Here is a 26,214-nt window from a genome sequence, read left to right on the forward strand (position 1 = left end):
CTCTCATTTTAGAATGGCTTTGGTGTGTAAATCTGTATACCTGAGTGATTTTTTAAGTTAGTTGTATGCCATTTAGTTGGTTGCTGTGCCACTGTATTTGCAAATAAAAAGTAGCAATATTGTTTTTAAAAAGCTTTGTTAACTATCTTGACCATTTCAGTTATTCCGACTTTGAGCACATGCGGCTTTGGGCATGTTTAATCTGTTGTAGTATCTAGAAGTCATTACATCTCTGTCAGCTGGACCATGATTTCCAGTTTACTTTTTTGCAAGGTACACACAACCATATCTGAAAATACTTCTATGGATCAAAAAGAAAGTAATCCTTACAAAAGGAGTCTACCCTGCCACCCGCACTATCTTGCCCCCCCCGCCCCACCTCAGGTCACGTTACACACGTTACACACGTTACACTAGATTTTTATTTCCTCTGGCTAGTAAGTCTTTCTTTTATGAACTGTCTCAGCTTCCAGAAAAGGTGCAGTAATTCTCTTATCCCGGAAAATCTGTAGCATGGAAATTGGAGCATTTTTCTGGGATGCAGGGAAGCATGAGTGATGAAGTAGCTCAAGTTAGAGAGCAAAGGGAATTCAGATTTTTGGCTTTCACCTAAGATACATGGGAATCATAATGCCACTATTACTGTTCAGTCTATGTGTCAGTAGAAAGGTGGAATTTATTCCAGTGCAACTTGAAATCCATAGGTGAGGTATTTGATCGAGATATCTTCCAGGTGCCTCTTAAATGGTTATACTCAAAAGCAATGAGAAATCTTTGATCTCTTACCTTATTGTTTCTTGTGAACTAGGTTTTGTTGCTGCTTCTCCAAGTACTTCTTCTGTCACGACATTGCAATTCCATTCCAATGTGCCAGAACTGTGTGCATATTTTATAGGATAGGCAGGCATTTAATTAGGACTATAGATCTCAGTCTAAGTCAGCTGTGTAAATTAAATAACTTGGGACTGAACATCAAAATATTGAAGTTCCTGGTAGGGGGGTTTCTTGTCCTTTCTTTATATACCTGAGAGTTAGGTTGCAATCAGCCCTTTTACAAACCAGCTTCAGGCTACATGTAGATCTTCCAAAGTTGTCATGCAGAACTGAGCTATTTAAAACATCTCATGGGGAATCACAGAAAGCATCCTAATTATCTGAGAAGAAAATCAAAGTGGTGGCACAATTGAATTAATTTAGGTGAGGGAATGCTCCCTGCTAGTTTGCTCAGGTTGTTTAGCTCTGCGTTGGAATGTAAGAGTATTTCATGAAGACTTTGACATAATTACACATTTCCTTCTTTACTATGCTCACCTCTTAGATCTGTCTCCAGCCAATCTGCTTGGAACAGTTGCACTCCCTCCTAACCTGATCAGCTCTGCTGTTCTCTTTTACTGTGTTTACAGTAGCTCTCTTTTATCTTAATAGCAGTAGTGTTAAACATACATTAGGCTCAGAGGTTACAGGTTTTTAGGCTTTGGTGAATTTTACATTCTTGAATTAAAAATGTAATAGACTTCTCTGTTTTATTTTCTTCTTCAGTTCTTCGCCATGCAAGTTTTTACTGAAAGAAAAAACAAAGTGACTAGTACTTTTTGGATCATGAGTCAGGAATGATAAATCAAAGTTTAAAATCTTTCTTTTGAAGAACAGGTGATTGTGTAAAGGGAGAGATACAAAGCTGAAACTGAATATAAATACTGTTATCTTCTAAAAATCTGCTATTCAAAAACTTAATTTATCATTTACTTTCTAAATAGGCTTTAAAGTTTGAGAAAAGGTTGATTCTGATGGGCCGTAGTACAATCCTTACTTGATCTTACTTTTTGAATTAAAAAAAGCGCACATAGAATAATAATCATGTCACTGGGGCCACATGATCTGTAGCATGAATATATTCAGGTCCTGCTGCTTGGTCCCAAGACTAGAGAAAAAGCTTTCATTCTATTTAGCAGAAAAAGCATTGAAAAGTTTTGTCAAAACTATACGCTCATGTGTTTATAGATTTGGGCTGTGAATGAAGAACTGTAAAACTATCTACATGTAATGTCGTAAGCTGTTGAAAGTACAGCTAGAAACCTGTAAAATAGTATCCAGTATCTAGAAATGTTCAGTTATGCGGTTTGTTATCAAAATAGAAATTAATATCAAATGCAGTAACAGTTTTTTCATATTTGTTTCCAAAACAAGCCCTAGATTATGATGTCAATATCTTAAATATTCATTTTATTTTTATTTAAAAATATTTTATTTTTAAGTGTTGAAGTTTGAAATTTCTGACTTCAGAGATTCATCTTGTCTACACAAACCAAATAGTTTCTGATATCTTTAAAGAATGTAGCTCATAGAGGTGAGAAAAGAAACACACAGCAAACAAGTATTTTTATGAGTAGCCATGAACTCATTAGTGTTGCACTTAATGACATCTGGATATTAAAATATTTTTTTCATGAAATAGTAGGAAGTAGATATACAACACTATGTATGCTCTGAGAAATTACATCTTGATCATGTAGATCTGGGCTCTTCTGTCTTGAGTCTGAGAACTCTGCAGCATTTTCCATTATGTGCCAAGGTAGCTGCTTTATACTGGTGTGGAAGTTTTATATTAACTCTCCAAACCTTCAGAATGGTAACCCGTGTTTATTTTTAAAAAGGCAATTTTTTTTAAGCCATAGTCACTTAATTTATAATTTTGCAGGTTTTTTTTGTGTTTATCACTGGAAATGTTAGGGAAAGTCTACCAAAGAATATTTGGGAAAGCAGATTTTTGGCAACCATGTGGGAGAATATGATCTCATCCTCACAGATGATGTGTAGAGTTCCAAATCTTAGCAAGTGCAGTCAAAAATAATTGGAGTTTTGGTTATTTGAAGACCAAAAAAAAAAATATATCTGTATTGCTGAAAGCTTGGTTTCAGTTTCCAGACATTGGAGGTGCGCATATTGGGAGACTTCTTCCCCGGTCCCAATGAGAGTTTACATGCTTCAGCACAAAGAAGCCTTACACATTATGTTTAACAGGGAAAAAAGTATGTTGTTGCTGCAAAGCATAGGAGTGTTTTGGGGAGGGGAAAAAAAAAGCTTTATAGATGGTTGGTATGTTTTTTGTTTGGTTTGGAGTTTTAGTATTTCTGGATGCCACAAAATCTATTGAAGGCTGGATGTTTGTAGATTTGTGTACCAGTGCTAAGTCTGACCTACAGTTTTTGAGTTTTCTCTCTCATGGGCAGGCATAAAGTCTTGCCTGTGTGGATTCTTATGTCTTATTTTGATGCAACCAATTTGTCCCCTTTCAATGCCCTTAACCACATACATCTCTACTGTGTTTACTGGACGGTTTCCTTACAGCTTTAGATCTGAAAATTCAATGTTGTCATGTCTAATTTCTTGTTTCCTTAAGTCAAGCTGAAAACAATTACAGCATTGGATAGGATGTTTGCTTGCTTAGTTAATGATTGCTTGTCGTCTAAAATGTTATGAGGGGGATGGGGGGCAGGTAGTAGTGGTGTTGCTTTTTGGGTCAGGAGGAGCTGGTTTGGGAGTTTTCTGGGTTGTTTTGGTTTTGTTTTTTTTTTTTAATCATAGCTTCTACTCAGTAAAGTTTTATTCTAGTAGTTTATCTCCAGTGTTACTATCTTGTAAAAGTACTTGTCATCCCAGGTATGAATTTTCAGTATAAAGTAATCTGGATTAACTGCTTTGGGAGCAGCTGTTCATTGAGATGCTGTAAAATCAGTCTTGCAGTAATTCTTGTTGATATTTTGGGTGAAACTGCACACGTAATATAGTGTGAAAATAGTTGGTGTTTAATATAGTAGAAATCCCCAAAAGTACTCACAGACCTAGAAAATGCAGTGATGTGAGAAATCTTCATTTTTAACTCCTTCTCTTTTTTGGAGGAAGCGAGTTTAAAATGATGAAAAGGAACAAAGACACCATAGAACTGCAGAAAGATACCTTTTTGTTTGTTTGTTTTCTTCAGTGCCTTTTCCTGCACATCTACAGCAAACAGATTCCTTCCTATGATTTCTAGTAGGCAGTTGTACCTACCTATTGTTGACTATTTAGGGAATTTAGAGCACAGTTACAAAAAATATTCTAATGCTGAAAGAGTTGATATGTGCAGAAAGAATGTCATCCGTCTGGATACAGAGCTAAAAGGTAGTAAAACTCGAGATGATTAGTGGTGGGGGTATAAGGTAGGGGGAATAAATAATGAAGAGCAGGAGAAAAAAGCCTATTTGTCTATGTAATAAATTATACAAGGAAAGGTGAGGAAGAATACAAAGGATATGTAAGAATAATCTTAAGTACATGCAGAAAATTTTTTAAAGTTTGGAATTCTTTTCTCAGTTATGTTTATGATTAACCTCATTTTTCCACATGCTATAAGAAATTCTTTGTTTTTCTCTCAAAGAGCTGCACATGTAAGAAAATTAAAAAAGAAAATTCTAAAAATACATTATTGTTAAAATAATAGGATATTAAAATTCTTAATTCACCTTTCAGTGGAGGTTTTCAGAATCTAGTAATAATACAAAGATACAGGTTGTCTTGCTGTATGTTTTATTATACCTAGTGCTAGAGGAGCAGATCACTGCCAGTTCCTCTGTATTTTCATGTTCACCTTGGACTTTTTTCATCAAGGGACATTCAATGTCACAATGTTACATAAATAATTTTTGCAGGTAAATTAAATATGCAAATGTATTTTAAAAACCAGCCAATTTACAGTGAGGAAATGATGTGAAGACTGCAACTTTGCTTCATAACTGAATGTGTAGATGTACATGTAATGGTTTTGTAGCCAAATAATTCAATTAATTATTCCTAATTACTGTTTTCAATATAGTTGAACATGAGCCATAAATACATTTGCGTCTAGGTATAGATAGTAATATATACAAAAAAATATTAGTTTTTATAAATTTTAGTTTTTAAAACACTTCTCCTGTATTATTTTCTCTCATCTAGTAGTGTTTCTGGAGCAAAACTGATATGGCCTGAAAGCAGCATCAAGTTAGTCAAGTGCTCAAAAATTTTATAGAATAAGTATACAAATAAAATTCCCAGTGATACAATAATACTTGATATTAGCATAATAATGTGGGGTTTTTTTGAGTTGTGGCCTATTTGATTTGCTGAATTTCTAGCAAGCCTGTACTGACCTAAGTGCTTGCTTCAGGTATGAGATGCTTTTGGGACTGGGAAGATTCTCTGGGTTTACAAATAGTGTCCTTAACCCATACCATGTGTCAGCAACTGTTGGTGAATAATTTGGCCGTGATGGAAACAAAGTTAAAGTAACATCCTTTTAAGAGGAAGACATTTAGACAGAGGGGTTTATCTGCTTTTATGATGTAGGTTTTCAGGTAGTTCACAAAGACTACATTTTGTTCTCAGATGTGTTACATTAGTCAGTGATATCTTTTCCTCCTGTCTTCTTTCTGGAAGGTGGTCTTGGAATGCACATTAAAGAAGGACCTCGTTTACAACAAAGTTACTCCTACTTTTTACCACTGGAAGATTGATGACAAAAAGTTTGGCCTCACATTTCAGAGTCCTGCTGATGCAAGAGCGTTTGACAGAGGTATTCGGAGAGCAGTAGAGGATATTTCTCAAGGTACTTATTTCAGGTGAAGGGGAGATGGGATGTTGAGTGTTTAGTAAATGAGATAAGTCAAAGCACTTTGCATAACAGCATTTAGGGATGTGGATTGATCTGTGTCATATTTAGATTTTACCAGTTTTTAAATAGTACTTCTGGCATTTCTAAAGTGCCATTCATCTAAGTGTCTTAAATTGTTTCACAAACACTAATAAGGTAATTCCCTGCAACATCCATATGTAATGAAGCATTGCCTCTGTTTTTTTAAGAAATGAGGAAATGGAGGAAGCTAGAATGTTGTAGTGTCTGTCTCGGATCTTCTTCTCAGAAGCTTGTTACAGCTTCTGTGTTCTTAGAGGGTGTGCTATGAAGCTCAATGATTTGAAGACGCATTGAGTTCTCTTTTTATCTGCACATACTTTCAGTTAATAGTTTTATTTCTTTGCTAATAGCTGACACAGTAGTTCTGAGGACAGGTTTATATGGGACGGTAGAAGAATTTGCTCTAGTAGGAAGTGACTAACTGGTTCCAGAGGTTCACTGACCTCATGGAAATCAGTGAGCAAACTGAAGATCATCAAGCCTCAATTCTCAGATAAAAATATGATAACTGTATTGCTGGATGGAGGGAGGGAGGGAGGGAAGAGAACAGTTGTCTATTGAATGGAAAAGCATCTCTTTCAGGCTTGTAAAAATTCAAAGGGAGGAATTTAAACAAAATATCCTGTGCTGCAATGTGCTGTAAATTTAGGGATTTAATGTGCAAAGGGAGAAACATGTTTCGTGTTTTTTTCACTTTTTGACATACTAGAATGACTTCTTCTGGATTGTGCTGGTACCATCCATATCCCTGCAAGAGAAGTAATTAGAGAACATATGACTCTTTTCTCTCTTAGAGTCTCACAGTTCCAATTTCTGCTGATTTATAGCAAAATATACCACAGCGTGCATTCATGCCAACCAAATGTCTCTGCCTTTAATTTTCAAAATGCTACATTAAGAAGAATTTACTTCCTTGCTGCTGACTTCTGATGGCAGTTTGAAAATGCTTTTACAAGAAAGATCTGAACAAGATAGAGGAGTGTGGCTAAGAGTACTCAGTATATAAAATACACAATGTAGAAGTGAATAGTACTTATTAAAATCCACATAAAATACAGTGATCCACTAGTTAAAAAAAGTAAAGCATATTTATATCATCATAGCTGGATACTGAAGGATGGTGTGGACTACTGGAAGCAGTAAACTGTGAATAAAATAAAATAACCTTGTCCATTGCTTTGTTTTGTTTCTTACTTTTTCTATAGGTTATCCACCCTCCCAAAATGATGTTGAAGTGGCAGATGACTGCTTTCAAGTGAGTATTTACATTTTTAAATTAATCGTGCAGTTATTTTTTGAAGAAATTAATTGAATATTTTTTGTTTTCATTAGTGACAATGGGCAAAATAAGAGCAATAGCAAAATTCAAGTTAATGAATTAAGTTCCAGAACAGTTATCTAGTAGATTTACAGTATTGTCTGTCCTAAACTAAGCAGTCAATATTTAGTCAATATTTGATTAACCATCCTGAGTTTTAAGTTTTGAGTTTACAATGTCTATTCTGGTTTATGTGTCCTCATTGAACTAATGGGAACACGAAAGATTCTTCTGGGGAATAAAAAAAGAAGGGGTCAGGAATCTTCTTTTACATGCACATCCTATTTCTTTCCCTAGGTTTTACTCTGCAGTGACAGACACTTTCTAACATTGTGTCATTAGAGTTGAAAATATGCTGAAGTGATGGTTAAAAGAATCTAGTCCGATCAAGGGCGGAAGTTCACATAATTTATAAAAACACATTGAAGCAGTCACGTGTCATTTACATTTTTATTGATCATTATTTACATCTTTAAATTTTTATAGGTTACAGTGGCATAAGAGGTAAAAACTTACCTCCTATTCTGCCTCAGAGTTATAATACTTCACACAAATACCTTATCAAGTAACAGCCCTGCCTGATAATATCCAAGAATCCACGTATAGTACATGAATCCATGTACATGCTAGTATAAACGAGTATATATATGCATATATACAGTAAATAGCTGTAATATAACTGAGTAAAAACCAACTTGTGTCTATGTGTGCTTGTTGTAGTGATAGTTGTAGTGTAGAACCTCTACAACATAAAATCAAGAACATAAGGGGCCTACTTTGAAGGTATGGGTAAGAATCAAATTATGATAGGAGCCTGAGAGTCAAGTACTTAGAAGGGATGCTGCAATGCAGTGAAAATGCAGAAGACTCTCCTGATTTTCTTTCAGTTTTATAATAGAAGAAATGTATGTCTTTGTGTAAGAATTGGCTATGCAACCACCTGTTGTTCTTTATTTGCAGTGCTTTGTTTTAAGGCACTTTAAAGTAAAATGCTGTAAATATTAGATACCTTGCATTTAAAATAGGAATGAGATTTTGACAGGATGGAGGAAATTTGTGCCAAAGTTAATGCAGTCCTTAATCAGCTTTTAAAAGCCTTGTTTAAACACGCTTTGTTGCAAGGATTAATAATTGAGCATTTTCTGCAGGCCTAATGAGGTTAGAGGAAACTAATTACCTCTTGATTATGCTGCCTAGTTATCACATTTCTATATAAGGATGCCAAAATTGAAGCAAATATCTGTGATTCTTTATATTTACAAATTTTCTTATTGGGAAAGTGGAAAAATGTATATTTACATCATCTATATCGATGTAAATATAGATCTGTTAGTAGATATGTAAATAGATTATGTCAATTTACTTCATATTATAGGTATTGTTAAAAAACAAATATATATATTTTAAGAAATACTCTGTATATAACTTGCAGGTACAAACAATCCAGTTTGGTGCAAACTGCTGGTAAAATTATCTGTTACATTCCAGGCAGGAAATCATATTTCTTGACTTTACCACAACACACATTGCTTAATTGTGGATTCATGCTGTGGATAGATAGCAAGAATTACCTGTTTTCTAGAGGCAAAAAAGCCAGCCAGTCTCTCTCACTGTGTCTCTGCATATTGAAGTAACATAAATGATACCAGAATTGCCTGTTGATAACAATACCAGAAAGGGGGGGGAGGGGGGGCGAATAAATGCAAGTAAGGCTGAACCCCCCCTAGTTCAGCTATGCTTCATCTAAATAAGGTTTATATATCAATAACTAATCCATAATTTGTCAGTGTAGAAAGGCTGTGGCATTTTAGTTTCTGGCACCAGCTCAAATCATCAAAAGTATCTTGGAAACAGCAAATAGTCTACATTCTCCTGCAAATGATTAATTCCTTCCCCTTTCTAAGACTGATGCTGTTGTAAGTGAAACTTGATACCTCAGTGTTTTTTTAACTTGAAAGACTGGTAAGACCATTTTGTTTAATGTATTATGAATTTGAAGAGTTGTGTTGAGTTGTCCCCCTTCTTTGTTTAAATGGCCTAATGATTGGGGGTTTTTCCCTGTTTATTCTTTAAGCTGTTTTTGAGTATATCTGTGCAAGAGCATTTTAGAGTCTGGACAGACTGTTAAAGAACAGGTTAACACTTGGATATGAGGGCGATTGGATGTTTCTTGTTTCATCGGAACAATCTTCCAGAATTGTAATCTGTAACCTTTAAGGAAAGAAGTACGACAGATCGAGCAGTGGAGCTCCTCCATTTAATTAAAAATATTAAGTGGTCATGAATGGTTTCTAAAATAGCAGAATAGCGAAAAGACAAAAGGTTTCTTTCATTTCATATGTGTTACACGCTTCTATATGTTTTATTTTTGTCTATACACTGTAGTAACTATCACGTGTGTTGGTATTCTTCGGGTTTGTATCTTTCTTGTTTAGTTAGTATGGTAGGTAAAGGCCCCAGGATGTCATAAAAGTATGTTTGAAAATACTGAGATTACCAGGTCCTTGTCAGTTGCATCCTCTGCCATCAAGGTGTTTTGCCTGTGCTGTTCTTACACAGCAGAAATCCTGTATTTGGTGCGTATTTGAACTATTAATATAGTGTGTGCTCTGTACATAAATTTAATTAATAGTGGGGCTTTTTTAATGAAGATGATTACTGATGAAGAAAGCAAAACATGCTTCATAAGTTATTTTACTGAGTGCTACAGACAGCAAATAAAATGATCCAAATAAGATCAAAACATTTAACATTTTGCTCTAGTCTTTTGCACGGCTGTTAAACCTCCTGGCTCCTTGTAATAACTATGACCGCAATATATAGATGTAGCAAGTAAAAACAGGGGTTGTCCAAAATTTAACTGTGCAACTCTTAAATGCAAATCCAACAACTGAACTCTTATCTTGTGCTTTCTACGCTAGCATTTTCCTCACTGTATTGTATCTTGCTTAACTGGGTTTTTATGGGGTTTTCACATTCTTTAACTGAAATCTTCCAGATAAAGCGTCCTTTTTACTGAGGATCGAATATATCATTTTAAGAAGATGAAGCTTTATTATAGCTTCCTTAGATGCTCTGTTATTCACAAATAATGTTAAAATCTTAGTATTAAAAAAAATGCCATCATTTAAGGGTGTTCATACTTGCTTGTTGAGGTTGCTTAAATGATGACAATTACTATTAGTTGTTTAATGAACATGTTACATTCAAATGGCTTATATAATTAAATAAGCCTTAGTCTTACTAGGTCAATTTCAAATAGAAATACACAACTGAGTTAATGCAGAGCTATATGATTTCCTGTGTTGTTTGTAAATGGATCCTGGGAATGTATATAGACTTATATGGAAATATACACTGGGGATTTCTTTTTTCATTGGATATTTGGATTTTTTGCTGTAAAACCAGGCATTTTGAATGCAGTAGACAAGCAGCTTCTTAAAGTCCGTTTGCTTGTTCGTTCAAAGATTGGCTCAGATTGTTTTCCTCTACTGAGTATAAACTTGCTCTAAAACTCATCTAGCTTAACTAAAAAAAAAGTTAAAAACTGTGGTGTTTTGGGTTGGGTTTGTTTTGTTTTTTTTTCTTAGAAGTAAATCTAACTAAATGAAATCTGGAGCTCATGCATTTAAAAGTATTTTTATGTGGGTTTTGGATACTGAAACGTGTAAGTCCTGCTTTTGAGAACTGAAAAAATAGAGCAATTGAGTCTTAATTTCTTTCAGGTTTTGTTGCTTTAGCCATACTGATGCTATTTATAGGCTACCAACATACTTGAAGAGTTTTGAAGTAATCAAAAGTGGAGCATTTATGCTTTTGAGTTTCTTACTACTGGCAGAAGAAAACTGAAGGCTCATAAATTGTAAGGATGCGGGAAAAAAAGAAAAAACCAAACAAACACCACGCTTGCCTTGTTCTTTCAGAAATAGGCACATTGGGATTTTTGTTAGTATGAAAGGGAAAAGACCTGCAACTTACACACATCTTCAGTGGTTTTGGTGCAGGCAGGGAGGGCATAAATGGTTCACGTGCCTCTTTGTAAGTACACTAAAGTGATCTCTTCGTGAATGTGCTATTTAGTGACCATTCCATTTATTTTGTCTGTAACAAAAGATTTGCAGAAGTTTTGTTTCACAATAATAAGTTGACATTATGATTTATAAGGAAATGTGAAATAATTTACTCTTGACGCTGTATAGTTTGTGTGGAGAAGAAAATACTACATGATAAAACAGTAAAGATCAGCAGTATATAGTGCACATAATAAATTGGATAGATGTAGTTGCTAAAACTAGTGCTAGTTTATATTATCCATTTAAAATAGATCTAATAGTATGTAATGCTAAAATTATTTGAGTTTATTAAGCCTTTTTGTGCAGTAGTAGTAGTAATATTCAGCAGAGCAGGATTTTTTTTTTTCTCACCAGTATCTGTAACAGCCTGTTTACATCTTCAAGTCTTCTTTCCTCAGAGTTATGCTTTGTGTTTTAATTTATTAGTTCCTTCCTTGGAATGCCTAAAAACCTCTAGTATGCTTTATGTATTCAGGTAGAACGGCCCTGGAAGAAAGAGGCATGTCAAATGCCTTATTTTTTACTTAAAAATGTAAAAACCATTCAGAGTAATCTAGGTAATATTTCAGTCCATGTAAGAAATACATACCTGATTATAACAGAGTTTCTTTGCCAAATATGAAAATAGTTGTTCCATCAGACTTAGAAATAGCTAAAGCAGAAGGAAGTTATTCAAATGTTTTTGAAACCTGTATCACTTATTCACAATTAAAAAACTAAGGAAAAAACATTTAAACTCTTCTTATGTTGGTTAGCATCAAACAACGGATTTTCAGGCCTCATGGGAAGTAAATACAAGAACTGGGATGCAACAGAAATGTGGTCTCTCATCCATCCTTCTGTGTAATCATTAAACTTACTTAGAGCAGAACATTTTTAACAATGTTTGCAGAACAATGTTGAATTCTCTCCCAGACTTAACTCTGGCAAACTGGGAGAAGTAAGGAGAGAAAACTTGAAGAATAAGAGAAGCTCAGTCTGGTTTTCATTTTCTCTACAGCTGTCATCTGGCTTTGAATTCTGCTGGAGAGCTACAGCTGGAGTAATTTTATTGCTTTACCCAGCATCCTTTTGCCTGCGCGCACAGAAATGTTTTAGTAGTCTTGGAAAAAAATTCAGAGTATCTCTTAGCAACCATAGGACAGTAATTATTATACCAGCAGCTGGGAGCAAACCAGATTTCCGTTGTGCATTAAAAACTGGCGTAGGTTACTTTACAGATGATACTGAATAACCTATGCCAGTACTGTACTTCGCAGGCTGTGGTTAAAGGATATTGAATGTGGGCGGTGTAATTGCTTTGGACAGTAGGAAAGGGGGATGTGTGCATCTGTGTTTGTGTAACATTCTGTGTATTTAATATACCAAGCTTAGTTCTTGCAGAAAACTTTAGATGTTTGCTTTTTACTTAAATGCATTTTCAAGACAATAGCATTTTTGTTTCTGGGGCCTCTCCATTCAGGTTGTCAGTGTTTCCATTATAAATGTGGGTTTTCAACTGTTTATGACCTTGTCATAAAACATCACATTGGAGCAGGAAGTGTCTGTCAGATAAAGCCTTTTGATACTAATAAAGGTGGTTTGGCTGTATCTAAACTATTGGTTTAATTAAAAATATAGAGTTCAGGATATTCATCTGGCATTTTTGTAGTTCTGCATAGTGAAGATTTATAGGCTAAATAAAATCATAACTGATGGGATTGCTTTTCCTTTTTCTTAAATACCAGAAGTTAGGCTGTGTATACTTACCTGGAGTGCCTAGGTTGGTATGCTGAGCATTGTGCTTTCCGAACAGCTGTCTCATGAGTTCTTGTCTTCCAAAGGTCAAATTCCTTTCTCTGTCTCCTGCCACCCCCAAATTTGTCCTTAAAGTCAATTAGCTTGAGTTGTGGTGTCTGTGTTGGAATTTTATAAAAGCGTTCCTTTATAATTGCTCTGTGTAGGGCACAAGGGCTTGCTTTAAGATAAAGGTTTGTAATTCATACATCAGTATCTGGCACTGCTAGTTAGCACCATGATAGATGATCAGTGCCTGTATCCTTTATTAGATGGAGCCCTTCTTGACTGCCAAGGGAAGTGTGTGTGTGTGTGTGTCTATCTGTCTGTCTGACCGTGTGTCCTTTTTGCTCTATAGTGTAGGTAGTTTATTTCCAAAGGGAAAAGGTGTGAATCACCTGCAGGGACAGAAATAATGCAGGCTGTTGCAAATCTCACCCAAAGGTAAAGACCGGCATGTGGGTACGATGTGTTTTTTCCCTGGGAAGGTCGGAGCAGTAGTTTTTGCAGCTCTCATCCTTCTCCCTAGACCACTCAAATTGATAATAGCTGGGGGGTTAAGTGCTTACGTAGTGCTTATCACTGTGGTTTCTGTAAAATGGCTTCTAGCTGTTAAGCATGTTCTAAGCTTAAATAGTTTTTGCTTGTAAGCATTTATAACATTGCTCAAACCAAAACCAGTAGTAGGTATTTCTTCCTCATTCTGAACGCAGCTCTCCTGTGGTTTGAACCAGTGTTTTGGAAGCTTTTTATGTCATTGGGCAATGAACCTGCAGGAGCACCTCCTGCTAGGAAGGTATTTGATATTGTACTAATATTTGATGCTTTTTGCTCTTAAAATAAGTACAGATCCATGAAATCTGACTATTGCCAGTCATTTCCACATTTCTTTTATACTCCTTTCCCAACAGTGTTTGACCAGAAAACTGACAACAGGTCAGTTTCTTAGTGGTGTGTTCATGCTCAAGGATCTGCAGAATGTACTTCTTTCTGTAGTTTTGCCTGTCTTCAAAATTTTTCAGTGGAACTTTAACCTGATTGAGCTATTGTCTTTCATGGCATATATGCTCTTCAGTATTAATTAAAGCTGATAATTAATTAATTACTAACCTGAGTGCTTCTGAACAATATATAAATTCTTTGTGATTGTTGACTTTCTTTCTCCTAAAGATCAGCTACAAAACAGCTACATCTACTTTATCTAGATGTCTTAGAACTTGATACATCAGGCTTTTATGCATGTAAGGTACGAACATAATCTCAGAATAAATTCCTTAAGTATTTTGATAAAGGAAAACTAATGATTCAGTGTTAGTACTGAACCTGCCAAAACTTCAGGTTTGCCTCTGCCTCAGTAGTTTTCTGCGGTATTTTTATTGTTTTACCCTTGATGTTTTTTTGATATTTACAAATCCTTATAATAGAGCTGAAGTATTCTCCTTGCTGGAAGTTGGATGGTGCCAGAATTTTCTCAGTGCTATCAGATGATGACAACCAGTTAACTTTACAATGCTTCTTAATACAAATGAAACATTGTACAGTACATTTTTGTCAGTCCAGTGGAATTTGTATCGATATGCTCTTCTATATCCTAAGTGTATCCCAGTCAGTTAAGCTTAAAGAATGAGAAGTTTGTTTTTTTCTATTATTTTCAGAAATTGGATAATCTCCCAAGCCAATATTGCACCCAAACATACTTGCTCTTCCTTATTCTGACTGGCACACATCCTGCAGATATCTCATTATAAGTTGCCACCTGGTCTCATTTCTGTATCAAATTGCCAGATATAAACTTAGTTTTAAAAAGACAATCAGTTTTTTTAATCCACACTGACTGTAAGTAGATATTTTAATTGAGCCAGTATACGTTAAAAATGACTCTCTCTTCCTTTCTAGCTGATCTTGCTTTTAATTTGTTAAAAGGTCTGACTAGCTTTTGCCTTATTAGTCTCAGAAATTGTTTCTTCTAATTGCATATTTGTAAACACTGGCAGCCTCGTGGATAGTTAGAGTAAGCATAGTCTCAGAGACTGGGCTAATCTCTCCTTCCTTAAAGAATTTCCTCAGTCTGATTGGCAACTGAGTTACAAAGGCATTTATCTCTAATGCCCAAATTGCATGTGCTCTGCAGAGAAGGAACTCTTATTTTCCAAGGCTACCTCATAGTAAAGAAAATACTTGCCTACTTATAAGTATTTGAAAAATGCTTATTTAAAAATACTTGTGTTTATAGATTCCTCTAACATGTTATCTAGAATATTAATGTATTTATGTACGAACTTTGTGGTTTCAGTGTGGTTTTTGTATAAATGCAAAATTATTTCAAGGGAGTTTTTCTGTATTCTAGACTACTCAAGAAAATACATCAGGTTCATTAATGAAAGATCAACTTTTCCAACACGAAACTGTAGTAACCAGTGAACCTTACAACAGTGCAAATTTAAGGCCTTCCGCGTTTGAGGATTTCAGCACCAGGAGAGCCTGTTTTTCCAGCCAGCCTAACCAGGTAAGACTACCAACAGAAGCAGCAGTTCTTACTTTGCTTGCTACATTAAAGGCACAGTATGTACTTTCTGACAAGAAAGCACTTTCATTCTGAATCCCAGGATGTAGTATAGTTCTCTTAGCTCCTTGAAATGATCAATATAAGCTTCGCAGCTGAAATATTACAGCATTATTATGGCAGAGGTAAAGCTTTGTGAAGGTATTTATCTATGCTTGTAGTGCAGCAGACTACATGAATAAATCTTTCACTTTCTTTGAAGTGAGATTTTTGTAGTACAGACTGCTGTATCTGCAACCTTGAAAAGTTGTTTAAATTTTTTCAGAAAATATCAATTGGCCGTGAGCTCAATCTCAGTTACATGTATACTAATATTGTTTTTACTTGAAATATTGAAAAGTATATTTTAAATGGATATCTTGGATGCATTACAGTGGGGCACTTTTGCTAAATATTTTTAGTGAAACTTTGTTTATGCTTTCTAACTGCCTACATAAACTGAAATATTCCATCTTGGTACAGAAAGGAAAACAGTATATCAGTTATGCATGAAAAATATCAAGTTATTGGTAAACAGATTCCTAAAACAGAGAGAGAAAAAAACCCACAACACTAACACAAGGAAGGCTCATACACAGATGTTTTTTAAGAGAGGTCATATTCCTACAGCAGTAGATTGGAAAGGCAATGTTGCACATCTTGCTTTTCTCTCAGCCTCAAAGACCTGACAGTTTTTGTAGACTGTAGGACAATAGTGAGTTGGATAAGAATTAATTTGACGGTCTTATGCCTAGAAGCAAACACATGGGAAGCTTTTTAGAATAAGCTTAATAACAGAAGCAGAATGCAAGTTCAAGTAGTTGTGAACACTTGATCGGAGAATATTTCTGCTCCTTGAAATAAGACTTTTTAATACCCTCAGTCATTCTTAGAAAGAAAGGTAGGATTGTATTAGAAGTCTTTTATCAGCTGTTTTCGTATAGCTTTATGAGGCACAAGAAGTAAACAGTGTTATCTGGAAAACTAACTGAAGAGTTTGAAATTATGAGCTTCTGATTTTTAATCATTGATCTGCTCCAATTATTGCTTTGTATAAGCCACCTCATATTTTTCTTCTGTTCAAGAGATGAATATTATTCCTTCTTCCCATTTACTTGCAAAGAGAATTTAGAATTTTCTTAGAATAGAATAGATGGGTGATTAGATTATTGCAGTTTACAACTGCACACTTAACAGTTACAGTAACCAGTGATGGTATGTGCTCTTAGTCTTCACTGAGTTGTAACGAAAAGTGCAGTAGCCTAAAATATCCGTCTGTTTTAAGAGCACATACCGAACTGGGTACTGAGAATATGATAATTTAAGCTGTGGTATACTGGGTAGTGCCTGCCTGATAGAAAGTACTTAAGAATTTATTTGAATTAACAGTGTTAGAGGGTATGTTCTTGTAGACTGAAGTTACAGGAGATTCCATGGAAATATAAGTAGATATTCTTTAAAATATTTTTCTCATATTGTAGCACCACCTGCATCTGACACTCCATGCTTTTTGCATGGTCCTGTGGTGCACACATTTAGAACATAGGCAAGTCAACAGAATCTCACATTCAATAACTGCACACACTGCACTATCTCTGCTGAACTCCACGCATGTGACCATGTGGCACAGCAGGCCTTGAGGTAAATACCTATTTTGTTTCAATTTCGTATAAGTAATTTTGAACGCTCTTACTGTGCTCGTAAGTTGAATAGCTCAAGAAATACAAACTCAAACTAAGGAAGTGATTCATGACCATCCAGATCTTTACCTGTAATAGTGTTACTAAAAAAATACCCAAGTCCCTCAGATCTTCAGCTTCAGATACACTGATGTGCATTTAACTTAAATTTAGTATAATACATAGTGATGATGTATTCAGCTGCCGGTGTCCTCATGTTGTGGAGTGCAAGCTAAGCGAAGTCAGGTGTATTTCACTGAGGAGAGACAGTGAAGGCTGCAATACCAAGCAAGCATCCATGCCTTGTTCGAAGGTCCACCCCTTCAAGTAAGGTTTAATGCTAGCAAGTTCAGTCATGTCAACAAAAATTTTCTGCCTCATTTCCAGTTGGCTAATTATGTTTATAACGAGATTCTCTGTGGAATTCCAGTTTGCTGTAATATTCTTCCTGCCTTCCTGCTTCAACTGTTGCACAGACGTGGCACTTCCTACTGAGTTATAATTTTGAATGGCTAGAGAATTATGTGCGTTATTCTTACGGAATTTTGTTGGTATTTGTACCTAACTTAAACTTGATTGTGTATTGTTCTTAAGGTTTCATGTACCTCATGCTTTTGTATAGGTCCCATTAAACACCCAATATGTAAGCACTTTATAAGTAAAGCTTTTCCAACATTTCTCCTGTTGGCTTATTTTTCAGAATTTCCTACTCACTCTGCTAAAAATTATTTCTTAATATAAGTTCATAAAGAATATGATGCTGCCTTGTTTGTAACATCAGACCTTAAGCATTGTAGTAGGTGTTTGGCTGAGGGTTTGAAAAACAGAAGTGAGTTCTATGTATGTGGCTTATTTTTCTCAAGCAAATAAAAAGCCTTCAAAGACTGAGGAGGGGTCAGATTTTAGAGTTGTAATTGTAGTGATCTTTAATGGCCATTAGCTGTCTGCAAATGGGAGGTTGAGGGTGGCTTTTTTGGTTTGAGGTTTTGGTTGCGGTTTGTTTTTTTTTTCTTTCAAACAATGGGGTTTATTTAATGTCTCAAATGCATATGCAATATTCTGTGTGGACAGTGGTTACTTTCTGCCTGTAACATACAGAATTGTATTGACATTTTTGATGGTTTTTCCCTCAAATAAATTTGTGCTGTTAACCATTCAAAAAGCCAATTAACCATAGCTAGTTATTGATGCTAAAACAATAGGCTCTTTCTCTTGTTTGAAAACAGAATAGAGTTGAGAAGCAAAGGGAAGGCCTAACTGCTTGCATCAGAGACTGGGGAAGTGTGGAAGAGCAGTGATGTTAGCTGAATAGGATATAACCTTTCTTCACCCTGTATCCTTTAGACCTTGTGGAAGTCCAACTATGTGGCTTGGAGCCAAGGAAAAAAAAAATACTCCTGTTAGCATACTCCAGTTGAAATTCCCAGGGCAAAGCAGCTCTAATTACACTTCTGTACTTCAAATATATCACGTAAGGATTATCAAGCAGGGAAGTGATGGTTAGAGAAGGTTACAGATACTCTTACATAATCAGAAGGTGGCATATTTTAAGAAGCCATTCCTTCCTTTTCTCCAGCTGCCTTCCCTTTTCCCTCCTCTGCCTCCTACCCCAAAGCCAGGGTATGCAATCTTCAGTGCAGTAGGAGTATAGACACGTGCACAGTGAAATAGGAGTGTTAACTTAAAACATCATCTTCAGTAGTTTTTGGTTATGCACTGCAACAGATTAGGAATATGCAGTTCAGCTGTCCTCCTAGACTATGGAACGGTGACACTAATTCTCATTAATTTGATCAGTACTAATAAGGTAAACACTCTCAAAGCAACAGTACTGATGCCAGAGCGACATTCCCAAATAATTCATGATTCTGGAAGAATTTTTAAGGCTGATGGGTTAGGGAGTGATTCTTCTTTTTTTTTCTTTTTCCAGTCTTTTCAGTGAGATGGTTTGTAGGCTGCACACTTGACAGGATAAAAAGGCGGATTTGACTTGAAGCTGGTTTATATTCTGGCTCTGATTATAATAGCCCTACAGTGTAGGAAAATAATTGCCTGTCTGTAAGGCAGGAATACTGGGACATACTGAGACTTTTGCTTTTTTGCTGCGCTATCTGCTATTTTTGGGAGCTTCTTCCATGCACATCTGTTAAATTTTTGTCCTGTCATTATTTGCACCGTTTCTTGAAAGTCACTTGTAATATGATTTCACTAACATTTAGGGGCTGTCCGCTATCTTACACGTATCTAAGGTCTGCAGTACTTCAATTTGGATTATTCAAATTTGCCATCTTCAACAACTTTTCCTTGCCCTCATGCCCTTGCAGTTTAAAGCAGAATTTAAAAACCTCTTCTTCACGTTCCTTCTTACTTGCCTTTTGAGGTAAAAGGTCTTGAATTATCGTCAGTTCATTACAAGTTGAGAATTTAAGAAGTGCTTAGGTGTCTGCCTGCTGGTGTCCTAAACTAATCGATTCAGGTACTGTATATTAGCTAAGGGGAGATGCATTTAGAAGCCACTGTTATTAAGTGATCATACTACTGAGTATTATTCTTCGTATGGCAAAATACTTCTCTAGAATACAGCTTTGAGAATATGTAACCTGTATTCAGTACTCTTGTTGCAAAAGTGGAGGGAGTTCGAAAACATAGAGCAGGGATAAAGGAAAGCGTCTCCTAGATAACATGAGTGACTCAAAGTGAATGTATCAGGGAGTTTAATCCTAAAGCAGTGGGTCATCACCGATGTGAAATCAGCAAACGCACATAAGGTGTAATAAATCTGTGGAATTAGTTGCCACTGTAAGATGTTAAAACCTGAATTTTGAGCATAATTCAAAGACCAGTATCAAATTTTATGCAGGTACCAGAATATCCAAAGCTCTTACGAGATACTGAAACGTCAGGAAAGAATACTAAAGCTCATGGTCCTAATATCATGCAAAAGGCTCATTATTGTGGGGAAGTCTGTAAATTGTACTAGTAAGAAAATAAGCTGAAATGTTTATCTTCAGGCAGGAAGGAAAAACATCCTGGTTTGTTTGGGTTTTTTTTTTAATTTTCTAATCGAAGTTTTACATTCTAGGTGGACATAAATTCGAGACTTCACTATAATAAACTTCTCTTGCTTCACCATTTCAGGTCCCACTGAAGTCAATCAGACACGTTAGTTTTCAGGATGAAGATGAAATTGTTAGAATAAACCCTCGTGACATTTTGATACGTCGTTATGCAGACTACAGGCATCCTGACATGTGGAAGAACGACCTGGAGAGGGATGACGCAGACTCAAATATACCATTTTCTAAATCAGACAGTAAAAAATCTGACTATTTATACCCATGTGGGGATGGAACTAAGTTGAATTCCCTGAAAGACTCAAAGACTTCTGTGATATTTAAAACTCAGCCTTCCTCATCGAAATTTAAAAACTCGAAAAGACGGAAAGAGGATGGTGAGCGTTCCCGCTGTATATACTGCCAGGAAAGGTTTAATCATGAAGATAACGGCAGAGGAAAATGTCAAGATGCGCCAGATCCTATTAAAAGATGTATCTACCAAGTTAGTTGCATGCTTTGCGCAGAGAGCATGCTCTATCACTGCATGTCGGACTCTGAAGGAGATTTCTCTGATCCTTGCTCGTGTGACACTAGCGATGACAAGTTCTGCCTGCGCTGGTTGGCGCTGGTGGCGCTCTCCTTCATCGCTCCCTGTATGTGCTGCTACCTCCCCTTGCGAGCGTGCCACCACTGCGGTGAGGTGTGCGGGTGCTGTGGAGGAAAGCATAAAGCCGCGGGATGAATCGGTCTTGTGCCAAACAGAGCTGAAAAATCTTTGTTTCCAGGAAGCCTCTAACTTGGATTTGTAGAAGCTTTTTGGCAAGCTGAAGGGAGTCGTCTTTCATGTAAGAGATGCTTGATGTGGAGGAAGCGACAAGACTTGCCAGACCTTGGCGTTTTACAAGTGCTAGCCATGCCTAACTATTTCCTTTGAGTGCGTGGCGTTTGTTGCAAGATGTGAAGGAGGTTTTGCAAGGAAAGCCTATTCTTATTATTGGCTATAAAATGAGTATATAAACTATGATTATACTAAAAGGGATTAACTTTTGCCACTTTGTACATTCATGGTTTAGGTGAGGGGGCTCTTTTAAAAGGATTAAAACTTACCTGAGGGGAAATTTTAACTAAAAGTGCACTAGTGACAGTTGATTTAAGATTAAGAAAAGTTAATACTCGGTAAATGAGAAATGAAACTGATTTTAAGTGCAACTAAATCACTTATTAATAGTTTTTTTGGAAGCGACTTTATGTATAAATAACAAATGTTTATATTTAACTAAATGTGTAAGGTACGAATTATTACATGTTAAACTTTCCTTCCCTCTGATATAGTAGGTATGGACCATATCTACTGCCACATTCCATGGTAGTATTTTAAATATTTAATTAGTTAATTTAGTTGCATTTTTATTCCAGATGGACAAATTGATATTTTCAGTCCTGTTTTCCCTTCAGCTACAGTTTGTGTTGAGTTGTATCCATACATTCTGATAATCTAAAAACCTTTAAAATATTAATTATTCTAGTCTTGAGTGACCAATATTTTTTTGTTAAGCACAGATGTAATTGTCTAAAATGTTCTTTTTAGAACATAACATTTATTTTTATATATAAATGACTTTGATTTCAACATCATAGCAAAAAGGAAGTTGTTTCTGTTGCTCAACCAGCAAGTTGTTTTCTTTTGGGGTGTCCTCCAAAAATACTTTATTGCATATTCAAATGTTCATTAAGCGAAAGGTACATTAAGGCAGTTGTAACAAATTGTCATCAGTGTTCTTGTTTATCCTTCTGTTAAACTAGGATCCTGTTCAGCTGTTTATCAAGTACTATGATTAAAACAAAAGATTAATAACAAAAGTGAAATTGTTTTCATTATTTTGAACTGCAACTTTTTCTTATTTGAATGGGCAAGAACAAAAGTACTGTGTGTGTTGTTCAAAAACAACAACAAAAGGCTTAGCTTGAGAAATAAATTACAGCCCAGGCAAAATTGGAGTGAACTTCTTAATTGAGGAAATTTGGAGGGAGGATGGGGGAGGGAAAGAGAGAGAATGTGCGTGTGTGTATGTGTATGCACGGTGGTATAGTGTGTGTATTTGTTATGGCTTTGTACTTATTAAGTGTTTAAGTTTCAGGTAAGAATTAACTGATTAACCCACAGAGAATTTTTTAAAACATTATATGCCTTCCTCTGTCATGAAGTGAGAAACACTCCTCATTAAAGATGTGTCAAACACTAAAACCAGTTATAATTAGAGAAGGTGCCTATTTGATACCCTGGCTGGAGTGGGACAGACTGTCCTCAGTTACACCTTTGTCATTAAATGAGCAAAAAAACTAACTGATTTTAAAAGATGCGTATGATTTACTTTTTCCTCACTTCATATGCATTTCTTCAGTGGATTTTGTGTATTTTTTTCTTTCTGCATGTATCCTGCCCTTAGTTTTTCTTTGTAGCCCAGAAGTAAAATGAGCAAATGTATATAACGTTGTCTGTCTGTAAAATACTTTTAAAAAGAAAACATTTATATTTACATTTATATTACAGCTTGAATTGACCACCTTCTGTACATAGATCATCTCAAAGTATTATTTCACATTGAAAAGAAGACAAATATATTGATAACTGTAGAAGTTACGGAAAAGCTTCTAGTTTTCTATTAAGAGTTGATTGGATGAATTAAGTCCAAGAATATGACACGGTAGCAGCAGTCGTGGTTTTTACTGTTTATATTTTTGAAAGCTGCTACTCTGGTTGATTTTCACGCTTCACACATTTTCAGCTAAACTTGGTTGCCTAGGATAGACTGTTAACTTTAAAAACAACTTTGGTAAAAAAAATGGTGATGTTTTTCTAGTGAATGAGAAGAATTTAATATTTCTGAGTGCTAGCGAGGTTCCTAATTCAAGTTGAAGAGAGTTATGAACAACCGAAGAAAAGAACTTGCTGGCTGTACAGGAAAATGCTATAGAATCATATTGTGTATATACTTCAGAAAGAAATTACTTTAACAGTTTGCCCTGAGCACTCTACAACATAGTGAAACTCCTGGTCCTGTACTGTATTTTATATGAAACAGATGCTTTAATATTTTTATTGAATGTGTGCATTAATATTTTCACCTTGCATTTAATCACTTTGCTGCTAAAATGTTTTCACCTTTTGCTTTCCTCTTCGAAGACTTGATCCATCCATCTAAAAAGGTTTACTGAACTGACACGGTTTCACTTTTTCTTCTTGTGCTGGAGGCAGCAGCCTGTGTGCCCAACTTGAGAGTGACTAGAAGAAGCACAAAGGTCCATGGTTACATAGGACTTGGTTTCAGTAGGATGCACACATATATTTCCTTCTGGTGTTGGGGATCTTACCCGTTGTTAGTTTGAAGATGAGCAGTGGAAGATGGACGTACAGCTCACCTGCTCCAGAATGGGCTGTTGCATCCGTGCCTCTTTCAATTTTGACAGCACTTAACATTTATTCTGTCTCTTCTGAAATAAATTTCTAAAGCACTTAGGAAAAGAGGAATTTCTTCCCCAAACCTGACTCCTCCCCATGCCCTTAACACCAGAACTGCAGTTTGTCAGGCATGTAGTAGCAGAGCTTTGTGTTGCTTGGAGGGGAGACCGGAGCTGTGGGAAACCATCGTTGAATATTAAGTCCCTTGCTTATTGAAAGCCTCTGTTACTGTGAAAATCAAGTATTTCCCCTTGAAAGTGAGGGAAGAAGTTAAAGCAGCAGTCGGACACCATCTACTGGGGGAAAAGTCATTCAGCTGCATTCAGGCACAATATTTGATTACATAGTAATTTAACTGGATATCAGTGCACTACTGAAGCTACAAAAATATGTTAAGCTTTAGTTATGAATTTACAAAACAGTAATTTGGACTCTTACTGTGATTCTTTATCTCATTATTCTTCTTAAGTTTCACTATTAACATTGACTGAAAGTAAAAATGCTTTAACCGTACATTTTGTTAGGTTTAAAATAGTAGCGGTCCCTGTTACACAAGAGCATAAAAATCAGGAATGAAATGAAAATTCTTCAGATTCTGTCACTGGGTTCATAAGAAAGATTATTTTTTTTTTTTTTTTATTTTTCTCCTTTAAGTGTTTCCCACAGCAAAGTGATGGAGTTCTATTATTCATGCAGAGGGAATCTGGCCTTTCGGTTTGGGATATGAATCAAATTTTTAGTACACAAAGGTGGGTCTTTGCCCTCACAAATGCAATTCAGTAGTTATGACGGGTATACCTACAGCTGTGTGCAGGATTAAAGCAATATTCTGATAATTATCTACAATTACTATGGTAAATATTTTGTAAACAGCAGCAAATGATGGCATAAAGCTTGGATGCCTTTCCAGAGCTTATGTAAGGGATGTTCCAAACTGCCTTAACCAGTGCAGTTTCCTCTAGAAAAAGAAAGTTATTTTGAAGAATGTCTTCATTTTGTATGTTGGAGTATAACATTCCCGTTTCAGATGTGTTCTCTCCAGAATGATGTTAGACTATAACATTCCCATTTCAGATGTATTCTTTCCAGAACGATCTGTTCACCTGTACCTGGAGGATAATGTTGAACTCCCATGTAAATAATGCACAAGTTTAAATTAGATTTTAAATCTTTTCAGAGCTTATGGCACAGTATGGAGCCAGCACAGTGATACATTCATATTAATAAAATGGCAATAACAGATGGTGGCTTGACTGATAACTTTCAAAAGGTGCCTTATGGTACTGTTGGTCCAGCAGCTGGGTAGATGGAAATTCCCTTTCCTTCAGTGCACTGATAAATTCGAGGAGGGTTGCAGGGGGAGGCGGTGGGGGGCGGGGTGGTCATTTTGTTTGGTTTTCCTGAAAAACTTCTCTTTCTTAATTACAAAAATTGTGGTTAATTTAAGAAATCAAAGCATTCAGTGAAGAGGAACCCTTCATGTTCAAAGACGCAGGATAAGCTGTACATAGTTTCCCTTCTTTCGTGTGGTGCCCTTTGCTTTCCACCCTAATGACCTCAAAGTGCCTCGTGTATGTTGTTTCCATTAAACCTCAACTGCTATTTCTACTAAATGATGTGTAATTTAGTTACTCATCCCATAGGTGTTTCCTTTATGAATATGAATATAGCTTGTTACTTTGAGTACATAATGTAAATATGCCTTTAAGTTTGTAACTGCTTTGTTACGTCATATCCTTGTAAGTTGATATAGCAGATAACACCATAAAAATGTTTACATGTTTTTTTTGGTTTTTTGGTTTTTTTCCCTGTAATTACCTGATTAAAACTATCTTGAAATGAAACAATGGACATGTTTTTTTCAATTCTGTGTTGGGATTACTCAGAACAGTGCATATGAAATAAAATGTTGCAGCTCAAGAACAGAATAAAAAGATGTAAATAGAGGTAATTTTGCCACAGTATTCTGCTTACTGGTTGAACAAAATGTTCATTGGATCATTTTATGATTTTTAAGACTGGTCAAACAAACATTGTATTATCTTCAAACTCCAGCATCTTTAAGAGTTGCTATAATGTTTTAAAGAAAAATGTGCCTGTAACAGCTTGCTTTGTATCTACAGCAGAACCTTTCCCTGACATCATGCTCAAGATTGCATCATATAAATCATGTTTGTTTATTTAAGTTCCCACTCAATCCCACCACAAACATGTATCTCTGAATATAATTCTAAGCTTTGTTCAAGTTAAAGAATAAGATATACATCAGGAAAGGAAGGAAAACTAAGCAGTCCAGGAAGAAAAAATTAAGATAAACAGAAATCTGTAAGACTAATTTGAAAGCTCAGTGGTCAGGGTTTAGGATGGATTATTCCAAATTGAATTGTATTTGCCTCCAGCTTTTGCAAATGTTTTCTTATTGTTTACAACCAATAAAGTAATTCTCACTGTTCATCCTATCAGTTTCTAACTTGAATTTTATCATTGACAGGTGTAATCATTACATGGACTATTAACTGTTGATGCTTGAGCCTTTAACTGATGATTTGAAAATGCAGCTCTACCAGAGAAAGGGAACAGACAAGTGAATTAAGTGACTG

At 35.7% G+C, this 26,214-nt stretch overlaps 1 protein-coding gene across 2 annotated transcripts in view; it reads left to right on the top strand.

Moving 5' to 3' along the window:
• The window catches only part of SPRED1 (sprouty related EVH1 domain containing 1), a 62,587-nt gene extending 40,418 nt beyond the window's left edge, over positions 1 to 22,169 (top strand). For both annotated transcript variants that reach the window (XM_082059187.1, XM_082059186.1), the window contains 4 exons: positions 5,455 to 5,623; positions 6,916 to 6,965; positions 15,225 to 15,383; positions 20,237 to 22,169. In XM_082059187.1, coding sequence (XP_081915313.1) covers positions 5,455 to 5,623; positions 6,916 to 6,965; positions 15,225 to 15,383; positions 20,237 to 20,896 — 1,038 coding nt within the window. In that variant the 3' untranslated portion in view covers positions 20,897 to 22,169. The remainder of the gene's footprint in view (positions 1 to 5,454; positions 5,624 to 6,915; positions 6,966 to 15,224; positions 15,384 to 20,236) is intronic.
• The last annotated feature ends 4,045 nt before the right edge of the window (positions 22,170 to 26,214 follow it).

The sequence above is a fragment of the Streptopelia decaocto genome (genome assembly GCF_964273445.1).
Source record: "Streptopelia decaocto genome assembly, chromosome: 7".
Taxonomy (NCBI): Eukaryota; Metazoa; Chordata; class Aves; order Columbiformes; family Columbidae; genus Streptopelia; species Streptopelia decaocto.